The 22,196-nt window shown below is 43.2% G+C and overlaps 1 protein-coding gene across 1 annotated transcript; it reads right to left on the reverse strand.

Moving 5' to 3' along the window:
* Positions 1-1,027: 1,027 nt before the first annotated feature.
* LOC149317623 (annexin A13-like) lies at positions 1,028-21,104 on the reverse strand. The gene is made up of 11 exons (XM_089518392.1): positions 21,033-21,104; positions 20,191-20,269; positions 18,496-18,590; positions 13,824-13,994; positions 9,825-9,858; positions 9,649-9,728; positions 8,011-8,079; positions 6,729-6,830; positions 4,910-4,985; positions 3,644-3,756; positions 1,028-1,253 (listed from the first exon to the last, which is right to left on the reverse strand). The coding sequence occupies exons 1-11, from the start codon at positions 21,102-21,104 to the stop codon at positions 1,134-1,136; spliced, it is 1,011 nt and encodes a 336-aa protein (XP_089374518.1). The 3' UTR covers positions 1,028-1,133.
* Between the last annotated feature and the right edge of the window lie 1,092 nt (positions 21,105-22,196).

The raw sequence follows: 22,196 nt of genomic DNA on the forward strand, positions 1-22,196 counted from the left end.
TCATATAGTATCCCACTGGTAATTTCCCAGCACTCCAATCTTCAGGGCCTCAGAAACATTTTGGTCAGGGTGCTGCCAGCCTGCAAAATAGGTTTCGCAGGGGTAATATTTGTTCGTTCGGTACCATATATGTGAATCTTCAGCAGTTAGGGTATCCCTAGCCCAGCTTACAATACCATAGCTGCTTAATAGGATGTCAGCATGTATTTCTAAATGCTCAATTGTATTATAAATTTCTGCAGTACTAAAAAGTTGACAACTGAAGGAAAATTTCATGGGGGAGGCAAAATTCTTATAGGGGACAATGCCCTCTCCTTTTGCTACACTTCAGGCATACCTGAACATCAGATGGAAAAAAGACACACAGTCTTTGCTACTGTGGTAAAAAGTACTGTATTTCTTCTGGAATGGTACATTTTATACAAATGTGAGTGGTCTCTGTGCTGATGCATTTCCCCCCCAGCAATGCATTTAAGCAGCCACCTTGTTTGAAGGCCCAGTTTGATAAAAAGGTGTAATGGTAAGAATTCAGATAAATAAGTAAAATCTAGCTTTCTTTGTATGGTGCTTTTAGTTATCTTTCAGAGAGAAGAGTCACCATGCGTTTCTGAATTAATAAGCGGACACAAGCATTCTTCCTTTTTCTTTTCTTTTCTTTTACACATAGCAAGTTGCTGATGCTGAATTCAATTAACAGCATTTAGGCCTTAAATAACCTTGTCATGCATAGAGGTATGTGACAGTTTAAAAAAAGAAATTGACAGGATAAAATGTAAGGTGATACCCTGTCATAAATCTGACACCTACAGAGCCTCAGCATTTCTTGACAGAATGATCCATAATTAATTTTTTTTAAAAAAAGCTATAGTAACACTATTTTTATATATGAAACAAGCACAGTTGAGAAATGTTACTTTTGGGAAGGCTACAGTCATCTGTCAACATTTAGGTAAATCCCACTGAGTTAATGGGTCTGCTGTAAATGAGACTAGAGACAATCAGGCATATAATTCTGAGAATACACCAACCATCTTAGGGCGAGCTGGGAGTTGTAGTCCCAAAAGTAATTACTGTATTCCAGTTTCTGAAAACTAGAATTCATTCACTGAGGAACTGTTTCTTTCAGTAAGGACTTAGTGTAGCAGTGCCACCAGCAGCTTCTTAAAATCTCCAGATGTGTCAGACTGAATGGCCTCAGCCAAAGACTTATTATACATATGATGGTACTTTTCCTTAATTGATTGAAGGTCAATCTTAAAACAAAAAAAGAAGACGATATTAGAACCTGTAGGGATACCACAGAATTCCCTTTGGGCTGTGGTGGGAAAAATATCAGCAGAAGACAAAGTGATCTCTGTTCCATGGTTATCACTCAGTTTTCGAGAAAGGTTGGGAGCAAACAGGGGGGAAAAGTTGGAATACAAGGTCCTCCCAGGAGTTGTGACACCATCTTGTGTGTATATAGGCCTTCAAAGCACTTGTTGACTTATGGTGGCCCCATGAATTTCATAGGGTTTTAAAAGTCAAGGAATCCTCAGAAGTGGTTTGCCATTGCCTGCTTTTGAAATACAGCCTACAGTACTTGGAATTCGTTGGTGGTCCCCATCCAAGTATAAGTAGTCCTCTCCTTCCTTAGCTTCCAAGATGGAATATGGTGCCTTCAGGGTATTTGCTTTGACATTATCTACCAGCAGTAAGTGTTGAGAACCCTAAATCTTGTAGATGCTTTTAGCTCTTAGGCCCCCTTCAGAAATTTATTTTTCTTAAATGAATGTGGCCACTCAAGGTCTACAGAGCAAATGAAGCCATAAAAATGGGTGTCTTCAATTATGGTGGTCATCTTTAATTATACTGCTGTCCAGACAGCCAGAAAACTGTTTGCTAGGTGGAAACCTTGTGGTCATCCTGATATTGTAGGACTGAAACCTCCCCCATTGCTGACTATTTGCTAAGCCTGTTGGAAACTGCAGTTAAACATCACCATGACCATATACTTCCCAGTTATCCCCTATGCCTTTCATAGGGGTCACTTAAGACCATTGGAAAACACATATTTGCATATAGCAATGAAAATAATTTTATGGCTGGGGGTCACCACAACATGAGAAACTAAATCAAAGGGTTGCAGCATTAGGAAGGTTGAGAACCACTGCCCTATGCAGATGTGTATTACCCCAAAGCACTAAATAAATGTGTGAAGGATGGAGTAGGATTGCACCTGCTGATCATGCCTCACATCTGCTGGCTATATCCTGATTCATTAGGGTTCTTGCTTTTGTGGAAGAATTCCAGACTTGTAGACCCAATTTTGCACTGCCTGTAGACATATGGCCACTGGAATGTATGTTTGATAATGTCTCCCGCCCCCGGACATCATCTATTGACCATGAATGAAGATACATTTAGTAACAAGGGATTAACTCACCACTTACGGGTTACTTAGGATCAGAGAGATCCACACCAAGCTGTGTGTGAGCTACAGAGGTGTTAAAACCTCTGGAATTTTTCAAGGCCAATAGTATAAATGTTTCCACTGCCTTTGTTCTTGAAGCTATCTGATCTCTCAAGCTCTTTCCTGTTCATGTTTGAGGGCTGGTCATTGCCATGAGGAAGATTGGCAAAGGTGTAAAATATCAGATTCCCACTTTCCTAGTCATGGGAAAACCTAAGGACAGAAGGTCTAACTCTGTGTAAGTGGTGAGGGACTGTTTTAGCTAGGGAACATCTGGGATTTTGTTATATTCCCTAGCTGGTTGTAGCTTCCACTGTGTATTTAATGCCTTGTTTCTTACAACAATGCAACTTCTTAAACTATTACTTGGAAAAGGATGCTCAAAGTTATGATAACCAAGGACTTGATTTGATCTTTCCTACTTTAGAACCAAACTTTTTTCAGCTCTCTGTTAAGCTTTGGAATGCTGTTTGCTATTTGGCATACAGACATTCCTTTCCTCTCCTAAGGAGGGAAAGGAAAACCGGTTTTATTTTTACCTGCTCATAACAAAGTTTCCCATATGGGAAAGAGGAGAAGAGGGTGCTGTGGGTAATGAGTAGGAGCTGGTGGAGCTAGCTCTCTTTGTTCTTTGATCATGATTTTGGACACAATGGTTCTCAACCTTTGGTCCTCCATTTGTTTTGGACTTTCAGATCCCAGAAGCCTCAGCCAACTTGGCCATCAGTCAGGAATTATGGGAATTGAAGTCCAAAACATCTGGAGGGCCAAAGATTGGGAACCACTGCAGAACAGGGGGCATGGCCAATAGATACATCAGTATCAGAGAACAGAGGCTATTTCCCACTCTTGCATTCACTGAACTAGTGAGGGATTCGTCTGTATAGCTTTAGGACAGACAGGTTCTCTCAAGCTGGCATCTTCCAGATGTTTGGGACTTCAGCTTGCATGATCCTTCACCATTGTCCATGTTAGCTGGGCCTGCTGGGAACTGTGATCCAAATATCTGGAGGGGACCTTGAGGAAGGATGTCCTAGGACGGCATAGATGCTGTAGGGTGAAGTTTTTAATCATCATCATCCATTTCAAAAGAAGTGATATAAATGTAACAAATATGATTATATTAGACACCTTTGACTACCTGTAGAGTCTTGCACAGACTTTTAAGACGCTGGTCTTCAAATGGCCTACCTCAGCTCGTGTTACCAGGATGCGAATTAATGTCTCCTCATCAGTCCCAACTCCCTTCATGGAATTGTAAAGACAAGTAGCAAAATAGGCTTGACTGTCCCGAGCACAGCTTACTTTAAGAACAAAACAAGAAAACATTTCATGAGTTTCCACAACTGTGCCAACTAAGAGGGTAGGAAACCAGAGCTTAAAAGTGTTGCCTGCTGGGCTACAACTCTCTTCACTTGGCAGTGGGGATTCCAAAAAGTAAGCTCTGGCAGGAGCTCATCTGAATGACAATGAGTGAAAATGTGCAGTCAGTAAATTAGTCATAGGTAGAATTGTTACCTTTTTTATTGAAGAAACAGGTCCAAAATTGTTGTTGCAATTATTATTGCTGCTGTTGCAGACAATGAATCATGTAATAGAATTTGTAGTGCCAAATTGAGAGGCAGTATGATGTAGTGGTTTGAGTGTAGGATTAGGATTGGGATTAGAAGATTGGGGTTCAATTCCTCAGTGGCCATGGAAACTTGCCAGGTGACCTTGGGCAAGTCACACACTCTCAGCCCCAGAAAATCCTGTGATAGGCTTGCTTTAGGATCTCCATAAATTGGAAATGACTTGAGAGCATATACATACCTGGCACTTTGCTGTTTGTACATTTCTGTTTATATATATAAAAAAAACACTTGATTTTTTCCTAGCGACTTCAATAGGCCTGTGATAGGTGAGTGCATCTGGATAGGATGCACACTTACAATGAATGTGGAAAGCTGCTTTTGGCTGAGGGGATTATGTGAGTTGTAGTCCAACAAATCTGACACCAAGTTAAGGAAAGCTAGACTAAATGCAACATTGGCTAATATACCCAAGCAGTTCTTATAGCCATAAAAAAGAATGTGTTACAGGAGCACAAAGTCCTACAATATGTCCTCTTGTAGTCCACATGTATGTGTATGTGTGTGTGCCTTCAAGTCACTTACTGATTTACGGTGACCTTATGAATTCTTCATAAGGTTTTCTTAGGCAAGGAATGCTCAGAGATGGTTTTGCCATTTCCTTTCTCTGAAATACAGCCTAGAGTGCCTGGTATTCATTGGCAGTCTCTCATCCAAGTACCAACCAGGGCTGCTTAGTTTCCAAGATCAGACAGGATCCAGTGCCTTTTAAGGGTATTTAGACCCTGTAGTCCACATACCCATTTTTTAATCCAGCACTGACACTTCTAGTCATTATCAACTGAAAGTGGGAATTGTTTAAAAAAATCTTTATTATGTGCCTTACCAATTGTTAGATAGGCCTTCTTGAGGTCTCCAGAAGTCTCACTCTTTATAGCATCTTCAATGTCATTACCAGTCAGCTGTAATATATAATAAAATAGATTTCATAGGTCATATATTACAATGGCCATGTTCCCACTATGATTTAAAGCAAATTGCTGATCAGGTTTATATGACTGTCATTCCCATTTGAAACCAGTTCCGATCCTACTGTGATTGGTTTCAATTGTGATGAAGCAAGGCAAATGCAAAAAACCTGCTCTTTCTTGACACAAGTTCTTTGCCGGTTCTTTTGAAAAGAATCAATCTCGATACGTGTTCAATAATTGGGGATGACAGACCATTCTGGAGGGGAGGGATTAATGGCAGAGGGGTGTTTACCATCCCTTCTCAGTTTTTGGTAGAGCTGCTATCCCCCCCCCCCCCCCCCCCTCAGTGCTGCCTTTGTGCTTATGGTGTGACCTATGGGCACATGATTTTTTAAAAAAAGAATTGATAGAAGATTTGAGTCATTGGTTTTGCAACTACTTGCCTCACTGATTGCAAGTAGTTGCAAAACCAATGACTCAAATCTATCAATTTTATTTTTTATAAAATATTGGCCTGGTACAGACTGCCCAAAAAGGAGGGAAGCCTCAGCCACCAAACCGCAAGGCTTCCCGCCGGCGGAAAAAGAACCTGCAAATAGTGGGTTCTTTCGAAGCTGCGGCGGTGGTGTAACAAGTGCGCCACTGGCACACTCGTTATGTAAGTATGGGGAAGCGGCGGGTGCCCGTTGGAAGAAGTAGGAAGAAGAAGGTAGGATGGGAGAAGAAGACAAAGGGGGAGGGATGAGGAACAAAGGAAGGAAGGAAGGAAGGAAGGAAGGAAGGAAGGAAGGAAGTGAAAATGTGCATGGGGAGGGTCTAATGGAGGGCCGCTTGTCTTCCCCAGCTCCAATGGGAACGACAAGTGCGCCCTCCCAAAGAATAGATTTCAAAGAGGCCCCATTTCCATAGTGGGAACGCGGGGCCTTTTGGAATTGATTATAATAGCGGGGCAGACCCAAATCAGGACACGGGTTATTCCTTCAGTGGGAATGGGCCCTTAGTAGAGCCTGGAGAAGGAGATGGGTACAGATAAAATGAGTTGAGCCTTTTACAACCTGATGCCCACTGCATGTGCTGGGATACAATTTGTTCTGGCCCATTCACATTACACAGTTACAGCAGTATGATTACACTTTAACTGTCATGGTTCCATCCTATGGAATTCTATAGTTTGTTGTAATATTGAAAGTCTCCAGAGTGCTCTGGATGAGAAATTGAAATGTCCCTCTCCAAACTCCAACTCCCAGGATTCCATAGGATGATGCCATAGCAGTTAAAGCGGAATAATAGTCTATAATTGTATAGTGTGAATGGGTCTCTTGTCAAAGGCTACACAATAGTTTTAACATGGCCATGCTAACCCACTGGCTTAGGCAAGTAAATGTACAAGACACAGCTTTTCCATGCTGTAACTTTCTTCTGATCCTTCACAGTAGAGTAGCCTTTTTCAACTTTTTTATATTTGAGAAGCACTTGAAATAATTTTCAGGTCTCAGTGAATATTTGCATAAAAATGATTATATCTACAGCTCAAAGAAATACTTCCCAAACCCAATCACAATCTCTCAAGGAACTCCTGCTGATCTCTCACAGAACTGGGTCCCAGGGAGCCCTGGTTGAGAAATCCTGTCTTAGAATGATTCAAGCTAGGAAGAGGACCAGTCATTGTCTCTTGTATGCATTGGTGATAGTACTATGAAGGAGCATTTGCTACAACAAAACAATGATACTCACTTGTTTGTAGGCTTCAAAGGTAGCCCTCAACTGCATGTAGTTTCTCTTTGCCAAGACATCGTTGAAAGCCAGCTCATCTGTCCCCCAGCGACCTTCTCCTGCCTCAGAGATTGAACAACCTTATAATTATAATAGAAAGGGATCTTGCAGCACCTTTGAGACTAACTGAAAGGTGGAAGTTGGTAGCATGAGCATTCGTAGACTTGAGCCTACTTCCTCAGATGCATTTGGTGGAGCGGAAAGCCCAGGGACAGACCTGTATAGCAATCTGTGTGTGAGAATGTCCATAGGAATGCAAAACTTTGCGGGTGTGGAGATGAGGTGACAAGTTCAGTTTTAACTATAGTTGTTGGGGGACAAGGCAAGAGGAAAGATGTTGTCTAAAGCCAAGGTTAGTAGATGACCAGTGAGCATTGGGATGCAATGTGGGAGCCAAAAAGAAGATGAAATGAATTGGCCAAGACAACTTCCATGAGGCTGGCGAGTTTGCTAGTGTTATATTGTGTGTAGTGTGCCAGAGAACCATTGTCTCTCTTCAATCTACTGTTGATGGACTGTAGTTTGTTGATATATTCCAATTCTGCTGTTTTTCTTTCCAATCTTCCTTTATAGTCTTTAGAAAGACTGCAACTCATCTCCACACCCACCAGGTTTTGCATTCCTATGAACATTCTCACAAACAGACTGCTATATAGGTCTATCAAGACTGCTATAGAGGCTGCCAATGAGGAGTTACATTGATGGTGAATATAAGACATTGGCTGCTGCCACACTGCAGAATTAATGTAGTTTGACACTGCTTTAATAGTTATGGCTCCATTCTATGGAAGCCTAGGAATTGTAGGTTGCTGTGGAAGCATAGCTCTCTGATGGTGAAGGCTAAATATCTCACTAAATTACAAATCTCAGAATCCCACAGCATTGAGCCATGGCAATTAAAACAGTGTCATATTGTATTAACTCTGCAGTGCAGATGGAGCCTTAGCTTCATGGGAACTGATTTGCAGTTGGTGGTACCCAGAGATACAACGCAAAGGACTTTCAGCTATATAACAGAAGTAGAAATCACTTCTTTTGCCAGCCAAAATAGAATTTGAACCAAACACTGGAGGGAAAAGAGAGGTTGGGCTGGGGTGGGGGGAATCCCAATGGGAAGCTGCCTTAGAATTTTGAGGTGCCGCTGAGACTGGTTTGGGGGAGGTAGGACTGCTTGCTTATACATTTGCTTCAGTATTCGTATAATACTCATTCATCATATATATCGCTCTGGAATTATACTTACTTCATAAAGATCCTTGGCATCATTTTGGGCCAGGGTTTCATTGATCTCCACCCCTTGATCTCTGCTAGCCTGGAGAATGTGATATCATATTAAACAGGGGGAGAAACAAGTGAACAGATTGTTCCCCCACTACCACAAAAAGTTTCTTTTTAATACTTGTACTATAACACATAAGTCGGTTTTAACATTCCTCAGTATTTGATTTCTAGAAAAAGAAATGGAGGGGCCCAGTGCCACCCTCAGATCCATAAGCTGTTTTCCATAATCTCCAGTTGCACCTCTAATGCTTGATTAAAATTTGTGGAGGGTCAAAGTTGCTCACCCCAGTCTAGGTTCTTCAAGATAACCAAATGAACTTTAACGAATGGTTTTTATCAGCTTCATGGCTTATTAGTTGGGCAGCAGCCCTTTTTGCAAAGCACTTGGAAGGCAAAGAAGCACATTATGCTTTTTGCTGCCCTCTAGTGCATATTATCCAATACTGCTTGGGGAGAAAAAAGTGGGTTATCTCCACTCCATTATTGAAAGATCCACATCATTTGCCAGCTTCCAAGTTGAGAGCATGGTGTTTGAACCTTTACCTACCTCCGTAGCTTAGGACCTCGATAAGGAACCACCTGTCTCCCTGTAAACTTGGATGATCTTTAACATTGGCAAGCAAAGCCCTTAGGAGGATTTGATCAATCACATATGTCAATGTGTACATGTGCACAGGGGCATCACTATGGTGTGTGTGTGTGTGTGTACACCACACCAGGTGACACCCTAAGTTGAGAGTGACACCACTACTTTCCAAACATCTGCATTTGGGCAGAAATGGGCTGTGGCATTAGGCTGTGTTCCTTTAAGACACTGAAGAGATGGTGTGAGTAGGGTGAGCGTTAGTTTGAAGAGGAAGGAGAGACCCTAGGTTTTTTTAAAATTAAAATTTTAATTTTAAAATTAAATTTAAAAAATCTTTTTAAAATTATTTTTATTCATTTATTTTTTTCTTTAAAAACATTACATCTTGCCAAATTTTCAGATGAGCTTTTCCACACAATATTGCAAAATGAGATGGTACAGTGAGGCTGTAGAATTACAAACTATACAACTTCAGGATCCAAGTAGCAGTGACAAAGGTGTTTTTGAACACTGTCTGCACATTAAAAGCAATTTATATACAGGCATCCCTCAGTTAACAAAACCTCTAACTAAGAAACTCCTTTTTGAAAAGTCGTTTTGTGTTTGCCCACCCATTCTTGTTCTTCTTTGCCCTCTGTTTAAACTGGATTTTGTTTTAAAGTTGCTTCAGCACTAGAAGGATGGCAGGCTGGAGAAACACAGCCTTTCAGTGTCAGGTAGAAACGATGTGTGTGCATTTTTTTAAGAAAAAGCAGTGAAAGCTTGAGCTGTGAAAGAATAGGATTCTGTTTTAGCTTATCCTACTGTAACTGTCTGTGCCTGTCTATAATAGACAAGTTAAACTGCAGCTACCTCCAAAATCTCTTACAGAGCAGGTGTGAACAGCGATACACAGAGTAAATGGGAAAGCAGACTAACTTGCCTCATCAGCTACCCCAGCTTATAATAAAATTATGGCTCTATGAATGTGGCCACCAAAATGGTAATCATGATAAAAATAGTCCAAACACTTACCTTCAGAACAGAAAGAAGTATCTTTCTGAGTGACCCACTGGTATCACTTTTGACATCAGATTCCAAATCCCTATCAAAAACTAAGAAAAGGTAGAGATTTTCATATTTTTTGCATGCCTGGTGTTCAGACTTTTTAATTTAAGGAGCATTTTTTGAAAAAATAACATGTCACTTACTCTTTTGGTAAGCATCCTTGATTGCAACAATTTGCTGTGGCAAAGAAAAGAAGAACAGGTAAAAAAGAAGTAATGGCTTAATGTTTTTACAAACACATAATTCAAATTTTATAGCAAAACAAAACAAAACAAAACTCAAACCATTCACCAAACATCTGCCTTTTGGCAGAAACAGGCTGAGATGTTTGCCTGTGTCCCTTTAAAATGATGAAGAGCTGGGATGAGTGGGATGAGGCTTCATGGGAAGAGACAGGAGAGGCCCCAGATTTTTTTATTAAAAAGATTACATTTTATTTTTTAAAAAAATAAAAATTAATCTTTTTAAATTTAGAGTTCATTTTAAAAACATTTTTAAAATTAAAAACAGCACATCTTACCAAATTTTCACTTTGACCACTTGAAGCAATATACATGTAAATACATTTAGGCTGTGTGTATGATACTGTAATTTAACAGTATAATTTTAATTTTGCTAGTCATTTATGTCACAGCTATTGCCATTCCATTCAGTCATATATAGGAATCACGATTTATGAGTAACATCAGTATGAAAAACAATACTAAGGATTCTGTATGGTGGGGTCTGGGAGGAGCTCAATGTAGGGGGTGAAACCATGAGTTACTGCACCGGGTGACGCCAACCCTAGGGATGCCACTGTTCTGAAACTGGCAAAAAATGACAGCACTCCTATATTCTCATGTACAATTTCCTGCCTGTTTTCATGTGCACCATGTGTGGGGTGCCAGAGAATAATCTCATCAAAGAGTTTGTCACTATCTTTGCATTTATTGTCATCCTTGCTTTCTCTGCTCAGTTGTTCCAAAAATGAAGGGCTTTGGTTCAATGCCCTGTTGGTTTGGCCTTTGAGTCATCTGGCTGGATACTGTTAGAAATACAATACTTGCAGCTTGGTCTGACCCAGAAGGTGGTTCAATGGGCCCTTGCTGTCTGTTGAGATTTGGTTCCACAACTCCCTGTGAATACCAAAATGTGTGGATACTCAAGTCCCATTAAATACAATGGAGAATGAAATGGTGACCCTTATATAAAATGGCAAATTCAAGATTTGTTTTTATAATTTATATATATATTTAAAATACTTTCAAGCCATAGATGCTTGAATCTGTGGATAAAGAATCTGTGGATATGGAGGGAGCTAGCTTGTTTTCTGCTGCGCCAGAGACTAGGACCCAGAGCAAAGGATGTAAGCTAAAGGAAAACTGATTCCACCTCAACATTAGGAGAAACTTCCTGACAGTAAGGGCTGTTTGACAGTGGAACACACTCCTTCCTTGGAGTGGAGTGGAATCTCCTTCCTTTTAGAGGTCTTTAAACAGAGGCTGGATGGCCATCTGTCGGGGAATGCTTTGATTTAGATTTCCTGCATGGCAGGCGGCTGGACTGGATGGCCCTTGCAGTTTCTTCCAACTCTATGATTCTATGTATTCTCTTGTTCTCTTTTTTTGGAAGATGGATTTCTTATAGCATAAGCCAGGGGTCGGCAACCTACGGCCCGCGGGCCGGATCCGGCCCGCGGAGTCCTTTCTGCCAGCCCCCGCGCAGTCCTGCCGCCGATTGCTGCCGTTTCCGCGCTGCTCCGGGCGTCATTTTATTTTTCAAAATGGCGGCCGAAGTCTTGTGCGACCTTTCCCAGGACGGGAAAGGTCGCGCGAGACTTCGCCGCCATTTTGATAAACAAAATGGCGGTGGAGGAGGAAGAGGAGGGCCGCGCGGCCTGGGGTGGAGCAGGCAAAGGATGAAGACCGGCACCGCCCTCCCCTACCTCCCTGCGGGGCTCTGCGTGGCCCTCCCCGCCTCCCCGCGGGGCTCCGTGGGGCCCTCCCCGCCTCCCTGCGGGGCTCTGCGCGGCTCCGCGGGGCCCTGCGCGGCCCTCCCCGTGGGGCTCCGTGGGGCCCTCCCCGCCTCCCCGCGGGGCTCCGTGGGGCCCTCCCCGCCTCCCTGCGGGGCTCTGCGCGGCTCCGCGGGGCCCTGCACGGCCCTCCCCGCCTCCCTGCGGGGCTTCATGCAGCCCCGCGCTGCCCACCTCCTCCTCTGTCTCCTCTGTCCTGGCCCCAGGCGCATGGAGGAGGGGGAGGAGAAGAAAGAAGAGGAGGAGGAAGAGCAGGGAGGAAGAGCAGGAGGAGGCAGCAGCAGGAGGAAGAGGAGATGGGGGCAGCAGGAGGAGGAAGAGGAGAGAGGAAGAGCAGGAGGAGGAAGAGGAGAGAGGAAGAGCAGGAGGAGGAAGAGGAGAGAGGAAGAGTTGATGGGGCAGCAGGAGGAGGAAGAGGAGAGAGGAAGAGCAGGAGGAGGAAGAGGAGAAGGTGGTGAGTGGCCAGAGGCCACATGGGTTTTTTTGTTTTATTTTGCATTCTTTTTAATTGCTAACAAGTCTCCCTTGCTTTGACAATGATAGTGTGGTGGTGATGGTGATGAGTCAGCTTGAGAAGCATGCAACTACTGTTTCAGAAGCTGAGAGAGTGTGACCTTGCAAAGTGTGTTTTGTGTGCTTTTAATGCTAACAAGTCTCCCTTGCTTTGACAATGATAGTGTGGTGATGATGATGATGTTGATGATGATAATGATATGAGTCAGCTTGAGAGGCATGGAGGCACTGTTTCTGAAGCCAAGAGAGTGTCACCTTCCAAAGTGTGTTTTGTGTGCTTTTAATGCTAACAAGTCTCCCTTGCTTTGACAATGATAGTGTGGTGATGATGATGATGATGATGATGATGTTGATGATGATAATGATATGAGTCAGCTTGAGAGGCATGCACGCACTGTTTCTGAAGCCAAGAGAGTGTGACTTTCCAAAGTGCCTTTTCTGTGTGTTTTTGGTTCTTTAATGGTGATATTGATATCAGAAAGCCTCTGAGGCAAGGCCAATGAAAATTGCTGTGATTTTTACAAACCCATGCGCAGTGAAGAAAAACCAAAGTCCCTTGACCAAGTACACATTTCTGAGAAGTACACTTGGTCCAAGAACGGTGAAACCACCTTGACATGTTCAATATGCATAGCCATGTTAAACCATGCTAAGTGTTAAACCCAAGGGGTTTGGTTATGGAATAAGCCTCTGAAATATGCAAGAGGCCACGTTAAGTAAAGCCATGTGAAATGCACAACTGTGCTGTTGTGTGTGTTTTGGAATGCAGGTTGGGGGTGTTTGTCCAGAAAGGGACCGAGGAGGAGAGGGCGGGCACATGCCTCCTCCTCCTTGCAGGGCTTCGGTGGAGGCTCCGACCCGGAGGGTGGCTCCGCCCCAGAGGGTGGCTCCGCCCTGGTGGGTGGAAGCTCTGCCCCCAGCATGCAGCCCCGCCCCGGAGGGTGGAAGCTCCACCCCCCGGCTTCGGCCCCCCAACTTGTCTGAGGGACACCAACCCGGCCCCCGGCTCCAAAAGGTTGCCTACCCCTGGCATAAGCAGTCATCCTAAGTCAGGGGTGGCTCTCCAGATGTCACAGTGTAATTTCCACTGGCTGTTCTGGTTTGGGCCAGTAGACATTGCAGTACAACAGCTGGAGACTCACAAGTTTCCCAATTCCTACTCTAGGTAAAAGAGGCAACATTGTTGACTGGACAAAGGTAGAAAGCCTGGACCTTGGGCATCATGGTAGGCCTGGGCAACCCATCATTTTGGTTGCCAAACTCAGGGCTCCATGTTGCTTGCCTCTGTTATCTTTTGTGGCAAATTTTCACACATCATAAAGTTCTGGTTTAAGCCCTTCAGTCCCAGATTGCTAAAGACTATTTATTGCCTAGTACAACAGACATTGTGTTTAGGCAGCCTATATAATTTTCCTCACCCCCTTTATCCTCACAATAACTCCATGAAGTAGGTTGAACAAAGCATTAGTGACTAACCTAAGATTATCCAGTGAGTTTCATGACTCAGTGGGGACTTGAATCTAGATCTCTCAAGCCCTAGTCCAGCACTCTAAGCAGAGCACTGTATTGACTTTTTATTAAAGACAGAAACACAGAAACACAGGCAAATCCTTACCTGGTTGGTCCGTGTGCAGAGGATCTCAATTAGCACTGCTTCGTCAGTTCCTACTCCTTTCATTGCTTTCCGAAGCTGCTTGGCATCATATTCCCAGGGCCAATCCAGGAGGGCCAAGGCGGCCTGTTCAAAATTCCCACTCAGATCTCCTTTGAGTACTTCTCCCAGATCCTAAGAAAGTTTAAAAGAGAGACCTCCTAATCAATCAGTGAAGGTCATAGTTGAAGATTTCTTGCATTGGTTAAGTGAACAGGCAAGAGGATTAGCAGGACCTTTGCAGCAGGTTCAGACCAAGACATTTTGCTGCCTGAGGAAACAATAAGATGGTGCTCTCTCTCTCTCTCTCTCCCCCTGTTCTATATAGAGAAGCCGGATAGATTGGTAATTGAAGCATACATCTTGCTTGTGATGGGATAATGTCTGTACCACACCCAAGACAGAAAGCTAGTTTAGGGGGCACAGGCAGGGGTGTTTCTAAGGGGGTGTGGATAGTGATGTCCACACTGAGTGACACCTCAGAGGGGGGTGTCAGGCTTCAAGAGTGTATCACCATGTCTCTCCAAGGATAGACCGGGACTCACAGAGACTGAAGGTCCTGGGAAGGACTTATTCCACATACCCAAAGGTTAGAAGGGAACAGGCCAGGATACTGTTGGCATGCCATGGCAAATTCCTGGAGGCCTCCCCCATCGCCAAATGGCACTTAGACTCCTTTTTGACTTGTGAACAAGGCAGGTAGACCAGAACAACTTGGGACACAGATCCTTCCAGTGTCCTGGTCCATCAGTGTCATTAGCACTTAGGCCACAGCTTTTTATCTTCCATAGTTCCCAATCTACTCTTGAGGGACTATTAACCTGGTGGCTCCAAGTCTGGTGGTGGAAGCATGAATGCACTGGGGTGACACCAACCCTAGTGATGCCACTGGCATAGGACAGGTCATATGACAACACTGGAAGTAGCCAGGGAGTTCAGAAGGAACAGTTAGGAGGAGGCCATGCAGCCCCAGCAGCATCTGCCACTTGAGGAAAGTACCTCACCCTGCCTAATGGTAAGTCCAGCCTTTCTATATGGCTGACACAGCTCAGAAGCCAGGGACAGAAATAGTGTGTTTAGGTCATTTTAAGGTCTTATGGGGCATTCTTGCTTTATATCAGCCTTCCCATCTGGCTGTAATGGCCATGGACCATGGTGATTGAGAATAATGGGTGTTGTGTTTTAGCACAAGATTAGAAAAGATAGCTAATGTGCATTACTTCACTTATTTCAGTATATAATAAATAATATATAATAAACTATAATAATAATAATAATAATAATAATAATAATAATAATGACAACGACTAGAGCAGCGGTGGCTGAAATCCCAACTCATATCCAATAAGACACTTCATTGGACTTTTCTTAGGTCCTATCAAGTGGCAATAGATGCAGCCAAGAAATCTTTCTATTCTGCATCTATCGTGTCTGTGAAATCATGTCCAGCTGAGCTGTTCAGGGTGGTAAGGAGTTTAACTCAATTGCCTTCCACCCACAACCCTCTACTAGATCCAATTATAGCTTGCTGTGACGCTTTTAATGATTATTTCACAGATAAAAATCTCTCAAATAAGAGCTGATTTGGATGCCAAATTTAAGTCAGAAGCAACAAGAGAGGCATCCAGCGCCTCTACCATTACTGTTAGACTGGATCAATCTGAATTGGTAAGTACTGAGGATGTGGATAAGCTCCTTTGTCATCTGAAAAAGATGACCTGCTCTCTTGACCCTTGCCCATTCTGGCTGGCTGTTCAAGGAGGTGATACAATCAAGCTGATGCTGGAAAATGTAATCAATGTATCATTCAGGGAGGATACCCTGCTTTCTTGTCTTAAGGAGGCAGTAGTCAGACCACTCTTAAAAAAGCCCTCCCTGGATAGAAATAATTATAGGCCAGTCTCATTGTTGCCATTCTTGGGCAAGGTGATTGAGAGGGTGGTCGTCAATCAACTACAGGTAGTCTTGGAGGAAACTGCTTTTCTGGATCCATTTCAAACCGGATTCAGGATGGGATACGGAGTTGAGACTGCCTTGGTCGCCTTAGTCGATGGATCTCTGTCTGGGCATTGACAGCGGAAGTGTGACCCTGTTGGTGCTCTTGGACCTCTCAGCAGCCTTCGATATCATTGACCATGGTATCCTTCTGGAACGCCTGAGAGAACTGGGAATAGGAGGCACTGCTTTGCAGTGGTTCTGTTCCCATCTCTCAGGCAGATTCCAGATGGTGGTGCTGGGAGACAGTTGCTCTTCTAAAAGAGAGCTAGAATATGGCATTCCCCAGGGCGTCATCCTGTCTCCCATGCTGTCTAACATTTACATGAAGCCACTGGGCGAGATCATCAGGAGACATGGGGCAGGGTGTTATCAGTACGCTGATGACACCCAAATATACTTCTCTATGTCTCAGACTGATGCAGTGACTAAGGATGGCATCTCTCCTCTGAATGGTTGTCTTGGGGTGGTAATGGACTGTATGAGGGAAAACCAACTCAAGCTGAATCCAGGTAAGAGGGAAGTACTCGTTATAAGAAACCCGAACCCGGGAATGGAGTTATGTCAGTCAGTTCTGTATGGGGTCACACTTCCCCTGAAGGACTCTGTCTGCAGCTTGGGGGTGTTCCTCAACTTGTTGCTTCACCTGACAGCTCAGGTGGATGCGACAGTCAGGAACACCTGTTATCAGCTTCTGCTGATACGCCAGCTGCGCCCCTTCCTGGAAATGGGAGACCTTGAAACAGTAGTACATGCACTGGTCACCTCTCAATTGGACTTCTGCAATGCGCTCTACATGGGGCTACCCTCGTGCCAAGTTCGGAAAGCTCAACTGGTACAAAACATGGCAGCCAGACTGATTACGGATACACCGGTTTTGAAGTCCCTCCACTGGCTGCCAATTAGTTTCCAGGCAAGGTACAAGGTGTTGGTGATTACCTTTAAAGCCGTACATGGCTTGGGTCTATAATACCTAAGGGAATGCCTTCTTCTGTACTGTCCGTCTCACACACTAAGGTCCTTGGAGAAGAATTTAGTTCAGTCTGAAAGATCTAGACTAACTTCAGTCACCCAGAGGGTCTTTTTCAGTGCTACTCTGAAGCTATGGAATGACCTGCTGGAGGAGATCCACCACATTTCTATTCTTGCAGCCTTTAAGAAGGCTCTTAAGACGGATCTCTTCCGGCTTCCCAACGTAACACCTCTCTTCGTATACTGTGATTTTCATCCCTCTGTCCACCAATTCCCTTAATTTTAACACTATTGTATTTTATTGATTTTAAATGCTGATTATTTAATTGTAATTTTAGTATTGGGATGGGGGGTTGGGAAGGGACTAATTTTTAGCTTTATTGTATTTTCTATGTATTTTTATCATTGTAACTTGCCCAGATTCCTTGTGATTGGGAGGGCTATAAATAAACCATTTATTGTTTTTTGTGGGTTTTTCAGGCTACGTGGCCATGTTCTAGAAGAGTTTATTCCTGACATTTCACCAGCATCTGTGGCTGGCATCTTCAGAGAATGCTGGCATGGAAGAGAGTGGGGTATATATATACTGTGTGATCCTAGATAGGGATTATGTCATACCCTGCAGTTGGATAGGACATGTAACTGAGGCAGGAATGTGTCCATTTTCATGTAGACACAGCTGAATGTGGTTCTGCCAACTAGCTGGACCTCACCTCTGGCTTTGAAGAGATTACCCAGGAGGCAACACTGGCATGTCCCATCCATACAGGAAGCATTGACAAAGAACAGCAACATTTCCCAGAGATACAAAACTTGGCATCATAAAGCAGGCCTAGATTTCTTCATACTCCCGAGAAGCTTTCCCCCTTATGCAGCTGATAATGGCTGATCTATACTGTGACACTCATCCAGGCCCTACTGCCTTAGCTTGATTCACATTCTCTGTGAGACCACTGGTTGTGCACAAATAAATACATGTAGCTAAAGAATGATTGGAAATCAGATCTAGAATGAATCTAACTTAGAGATATACTTCCCAGAATCACAAGGCTTGGTTTTTAGTTTTCAAGAAAACTAAGTAATTATACCAGTCTGATAATTACACCTTGCTTTGGTGCCAAGATCCTTCTGTATGTAAGAGGGGAAGAATTTGATGGTGATAACCATAAATAATGTCTACCTGGTCAATGAAACCAGCTATTGAGACCAGTGGTAACTGGTGGCTTCCATGTCACTGGGGCAAAGATTCCATCCCAGGTTTTGGAGGAGGTTTTGGTTTGGTGTTAATCAAAGTGCTGTACATATCTTGGAGTTCAGCACTTTGGGTAACTATTTCAAAGTACAGGTTAAAGCGTGGAAAGCATTCCCAACCCAACTGACATGGGAGTTGCCAGCCATCTCTGCTTGGGACCCTTGCTTTTAATTAAAAAAGAAAAAAACCTCATTGGTATCAGAAGTAGCCCTGTCTCCTTTACTGGATCTCAGAAAGATCTCTGAAGAGGGAGTGGGCACAAACACCTGTTTATCACAATACCGCAAATAATATTAGTCCTTCTCCCTCTCCTTCCTTCTTTCTTTCCTTCCTTGATTGATTGATTGAATTTGTATATTGCCTTACTCCCAAAATAGGATTCAGGCAGTAATAATAATGGCAACCTTATTTATTTACCTTGTGATAAAGGGCCTTGTACTTCTGTTTTATTTGTTGCCTCTGGTCTGATGAACGGCTGGACAGGATCTCAATAATTACCTTTTCATCTGTTCCTGCAAAGTATTAGTGCAAAGCAGGGGGAAAAAGTCAAATTGAAATTGTTATGAGTTGACCAGCTAACTTTCTCTGGCACCAGAAAATTCAATGATGCCTTTAAATGAATGATACAGAGGAATTAATTCAGTTGACTACCGGTTATTTGGACCTCAAACAACTCAAAGATACTGCAAGTTTTTCAATCAACCCAAGTCTTACTCTGTCCCTTATGTAGTTAAACAGAACAGGAATACAATTTATATATATATACAGTCTGCTTCTATGGCTTCTTAACTGGTATACAGAGCTATTCAGGTGTATGGGGTTACTTTGTGCTCATTGTTATGTTGTGTGCCTTTAAGTTGATGGCCCTATCATCAGGTTTTCTTGGCAAGATTTATTCAGAGTAAGTTTTCCATTGCCTTCCTGGGCTGAGAGAGGGTGACTTGCCCAAGATCATCAAGTAGATTTAGCATCAGATTTGAATCCTGATTTCCCAGAGCCCTAATGCAATATTCAAACCACTATACCGCACTGGCTTAATTTGGGCTCATACATGTATGCAAGCTTAGATTATTTCTGTGATCAGAGCCAGCCCAAGACATCTTGCTGCCTGAGGCTGAGCAGCAAATAGCATCACCCTCACCCCAAAGTCCAAGTGCATAGCTACCAAGTTTAGTCATGTTATTTTAGCACATGGAACAGGCAATCCCCAACCACTTCTACATTTTCTAGGCGATAAAAATGCAATAATATTCATTACTAATAATTTCATGATATTTTTTGGCAAAAAATCTGTTGCATGAGACAGCTGCTTCAATCTCCTCAATGGCAAGCCTGTCCCTTTCTTGTGTAAAGCAGAATGAGATGTCTCTCTCTCTCTCTCTCTCTCTCACACACACACACACAGAGAGAGAGAGAGAGAGAGAGAGAGATGGAGGAGTTAGACTGGAGGAGCAAATGAGTAGCAATTTAGAAATTTAACCCTTTCCACTCACAAGAATCCTGAGAAAAAATGACAATCTCTGTAGCATGTAGCAACAACATATTGGAAGCTAACAACAACAAACTTTCTTCTATTTCTTCTTCTTTCTATGAGGGTAACCATAGGTTGACTTGATAGGAATTAACAGCAACACACTTTCCTCTATCCAGAGGTGGAGGCAGAGCAGAGCAGCGCACAATGGACGGTGAACCCTGGCACCACAATGACTTGGATGGAAAGAGCAAGCTAAATACATAAGAAATACATAGAGCCCCCTGGGAGAATCTTTGCAAATTGCAGAAACCAGTCAATTAATCCTTGCAAATTGTAGCAAGCTGCTGCTCTCCTATCTGAGATTTGCACACAGCTCTTTGCACCCTTGAGAATTTGCACTCTTGTCTCCTGCTTGAGATGGCCCTTGGAAACTGAAAACTAAGGGCAACTAGACCCTCAGACGCTTGGTGTTGGTCAGTGCCAGCTTCCCAACCATTTTACCAACTGTAATGCCCCCTTGGTATGAGTCAGCAAGGCAGATTCCTATGCCTAGATCTAAGTGCAAGCACTTTTTAAATCACAGGCTTCACTTTCTATGTACTGTTCTTGAGAAGTAGGACAAGTGGTGGCCTTCTTACCCATTCCTTTGCAAGCCTTGTGTAGTTTCTTGGCATCCCGCTCAGGGTTAAAATCATGATGGTGGTGCTGAATTTTTGGCTAGGAAGACAAAAACAACAGAGAAAATTCTTCAGCAGCATGGTCACAGAGCTTTGGGTGGGGTGGGGGTGGGAATCATCTTTTTTTGGACTGCAAGTCCCCAAATCCTCTACCACCACCATACAGTCACCACTAAGTTTCTTTTAGAACACCAAGATGGCCAATTAATGGGAAAATGGCAAGTATCTTCTTCAGACCTTGGAGAGCCGCTGTCAATCAGAGTAGAGAATACTAGTCTACAGAGCTTGGAAGAGCCATGATGGGTGGAAGATTTTGGGAGCTGTAGTCCAAAAAACATTTTTTTCCAAACTCTTGACATCTTTGGTGTGACGGATCCCCTTTCCACTGGCCCCACAGTTCCAGTTTGTAGGGAGTCCTGCCACTCGCCCTGCCCTTGTTCCTTTAATTCTTTCCTTTCTGGGTTGGGCTATTGGTCCTCAGAATGACCCCTATAATGTGGCCTTGTGGTTGTGTTGTTGTGTGGGTTACTTAGTTACTGTATGTGTGGCCTGACTCCAATTCAGGCTTGACCATCAGCCAGAGACAGTTTTAAAACAACAACAGAAATAGATTTATTAAACATGGTATGAGAATACAATAAACCAATATTCTATTCTTTAGGCTCCCTAATATTAACCCTTCATGTACAACTCCAAAACTGGCTCGTTTAGCTCAAAGCCTTGGGTTCGTCTACGCTGGCCAGAATATTCTGGGCTGCTCCTGGAGTATTCTGGCCCTGGAGCTGCTCCAGATTCCCCATTACCTCTGCATTCTGCAGTGAGAGTGGGTGCTGTCTACACTCACATTGCCACTTGTTGGCCATCACTACCACCATGCGTCATTCTCTCCAAGGTCAGAAATGCACCACCCAACATTGATCACATGGCTGGGTGCCTTGTCACGCCAGGTGACACTCTAAGGAGGTGACACCACTGCTTCTCAAATATCTGTGTTTTGGCAGAAATGGGCTGTAGCATTCACCTGTTTGTTTAAAATGCTGTCAGAGATGGGGTGAGGCTCGGTGAGAGGAGAAAGGAGAGGGCCCAGTTTTTTTAAATAAAATTTCAAATTTCAAAAATTTAAATTTAAAAAAATATTATTTCTAAATTTTGTTTTAAAACAAATTACCAAATTTTCACTTTAACTGCATGACACTATGAACATGTAAATACATTTAGACTGTGCATATGATATTGTAATTTAAAGGTGTAATTTTAATTTTGCTAGTTGTTTATGCCACATTTATTACCATTAGATTCAGTGATATATGGGAATTATGATTTATGAGTAACATTAGTACAAAAAATATTACTAAGGATTCTGTAGGGTGTGGTAATGGGAGGAAGTCAACGTGTGTCTGGAGGGGGGGGTGATACCATAAGTTACCACACTGAGTGACACCAACCAAAGTGACGCTACAGTTGTGGGGACATATGTGTGAACAGTCACCCTGCATCACTGTGCTCTGGATTTTTTTGCAAAATCTGGAGCAAATGGTGAGGTATTTTATACTACCGTACTTTAAGTGAGGGATAGGGCAGATTCATTGCAGAACCGGCTTTCTGTTGTGGAGCCAGTCCGCACTCGAACTGGGAATTTGTCCTGCATTACGTTGAGAAGTCACCATGAGGACAGGGGGAAACTGGTTCAGTTGGACAATGCAAACATGCTCCCTATCTGTCTCAACTCCCAACTTGTCTTTCTTAACAGATTCGCTCAACAGAGCTTTTAACAGACTCTTCCCCAGAGACCCCTTCTTTCCATCACAGAGTTCTCTGTATGTAGAGAGATCTTATAGCACCTTTGAGATGTTTATGCTGCCAATGTCTTTCTTTCAGTTAGTCTCAAAGGTGCTACAAGATCTCTCTCTACATACTGATTTCACGGACTGACATGGCTATATCTTAAGGATTCTCTGTAAAGGGAA

The sequence above is a fragment of the Sceloporus occidentalis genome, unplaced genomic scaffold (assembly GCF_023333645.1).
Source record: "Sceloporus occidentalis isolate IW3139 unplaced genomic scaffold, rSceOcc1.0.p SCAF_3, whole genome shotgun sequence".
In the NCBI taxonomy this organism is placed as follows: Eukaryota; Metazoa; Chordata; class Lepidosauria; order Squamata; family Phrynosomatidae; genus Sceloporus; species Sceloporus occidentalis.

Excerpts from the sequence above, each read along its gene's own strand:
- LOC149317623 (XM_089518392.1), bottom strand. The coding sequence starts at position 21,104 with ATGGTGGTAGTGATGGCCAACAAGTGGCAATGTGAGTGTAGACAGCAC. Across the intron at positions 20,270-21,032 it reads TCTCACTGCAGAATGCAGAG|CCAAAAATTCAGCACCACCA; the intron begins GTAATGGGGAAT and ends TTGTCTTCCTAG. Across the intron at positions 8,080-9,648 it reads TACTTCTTTCTGTTCTGAAG|GCTAGCAGAGATCAAGGGGT; the intron begins GTAAGTGTTTGG and ends CACATTCTCCAG.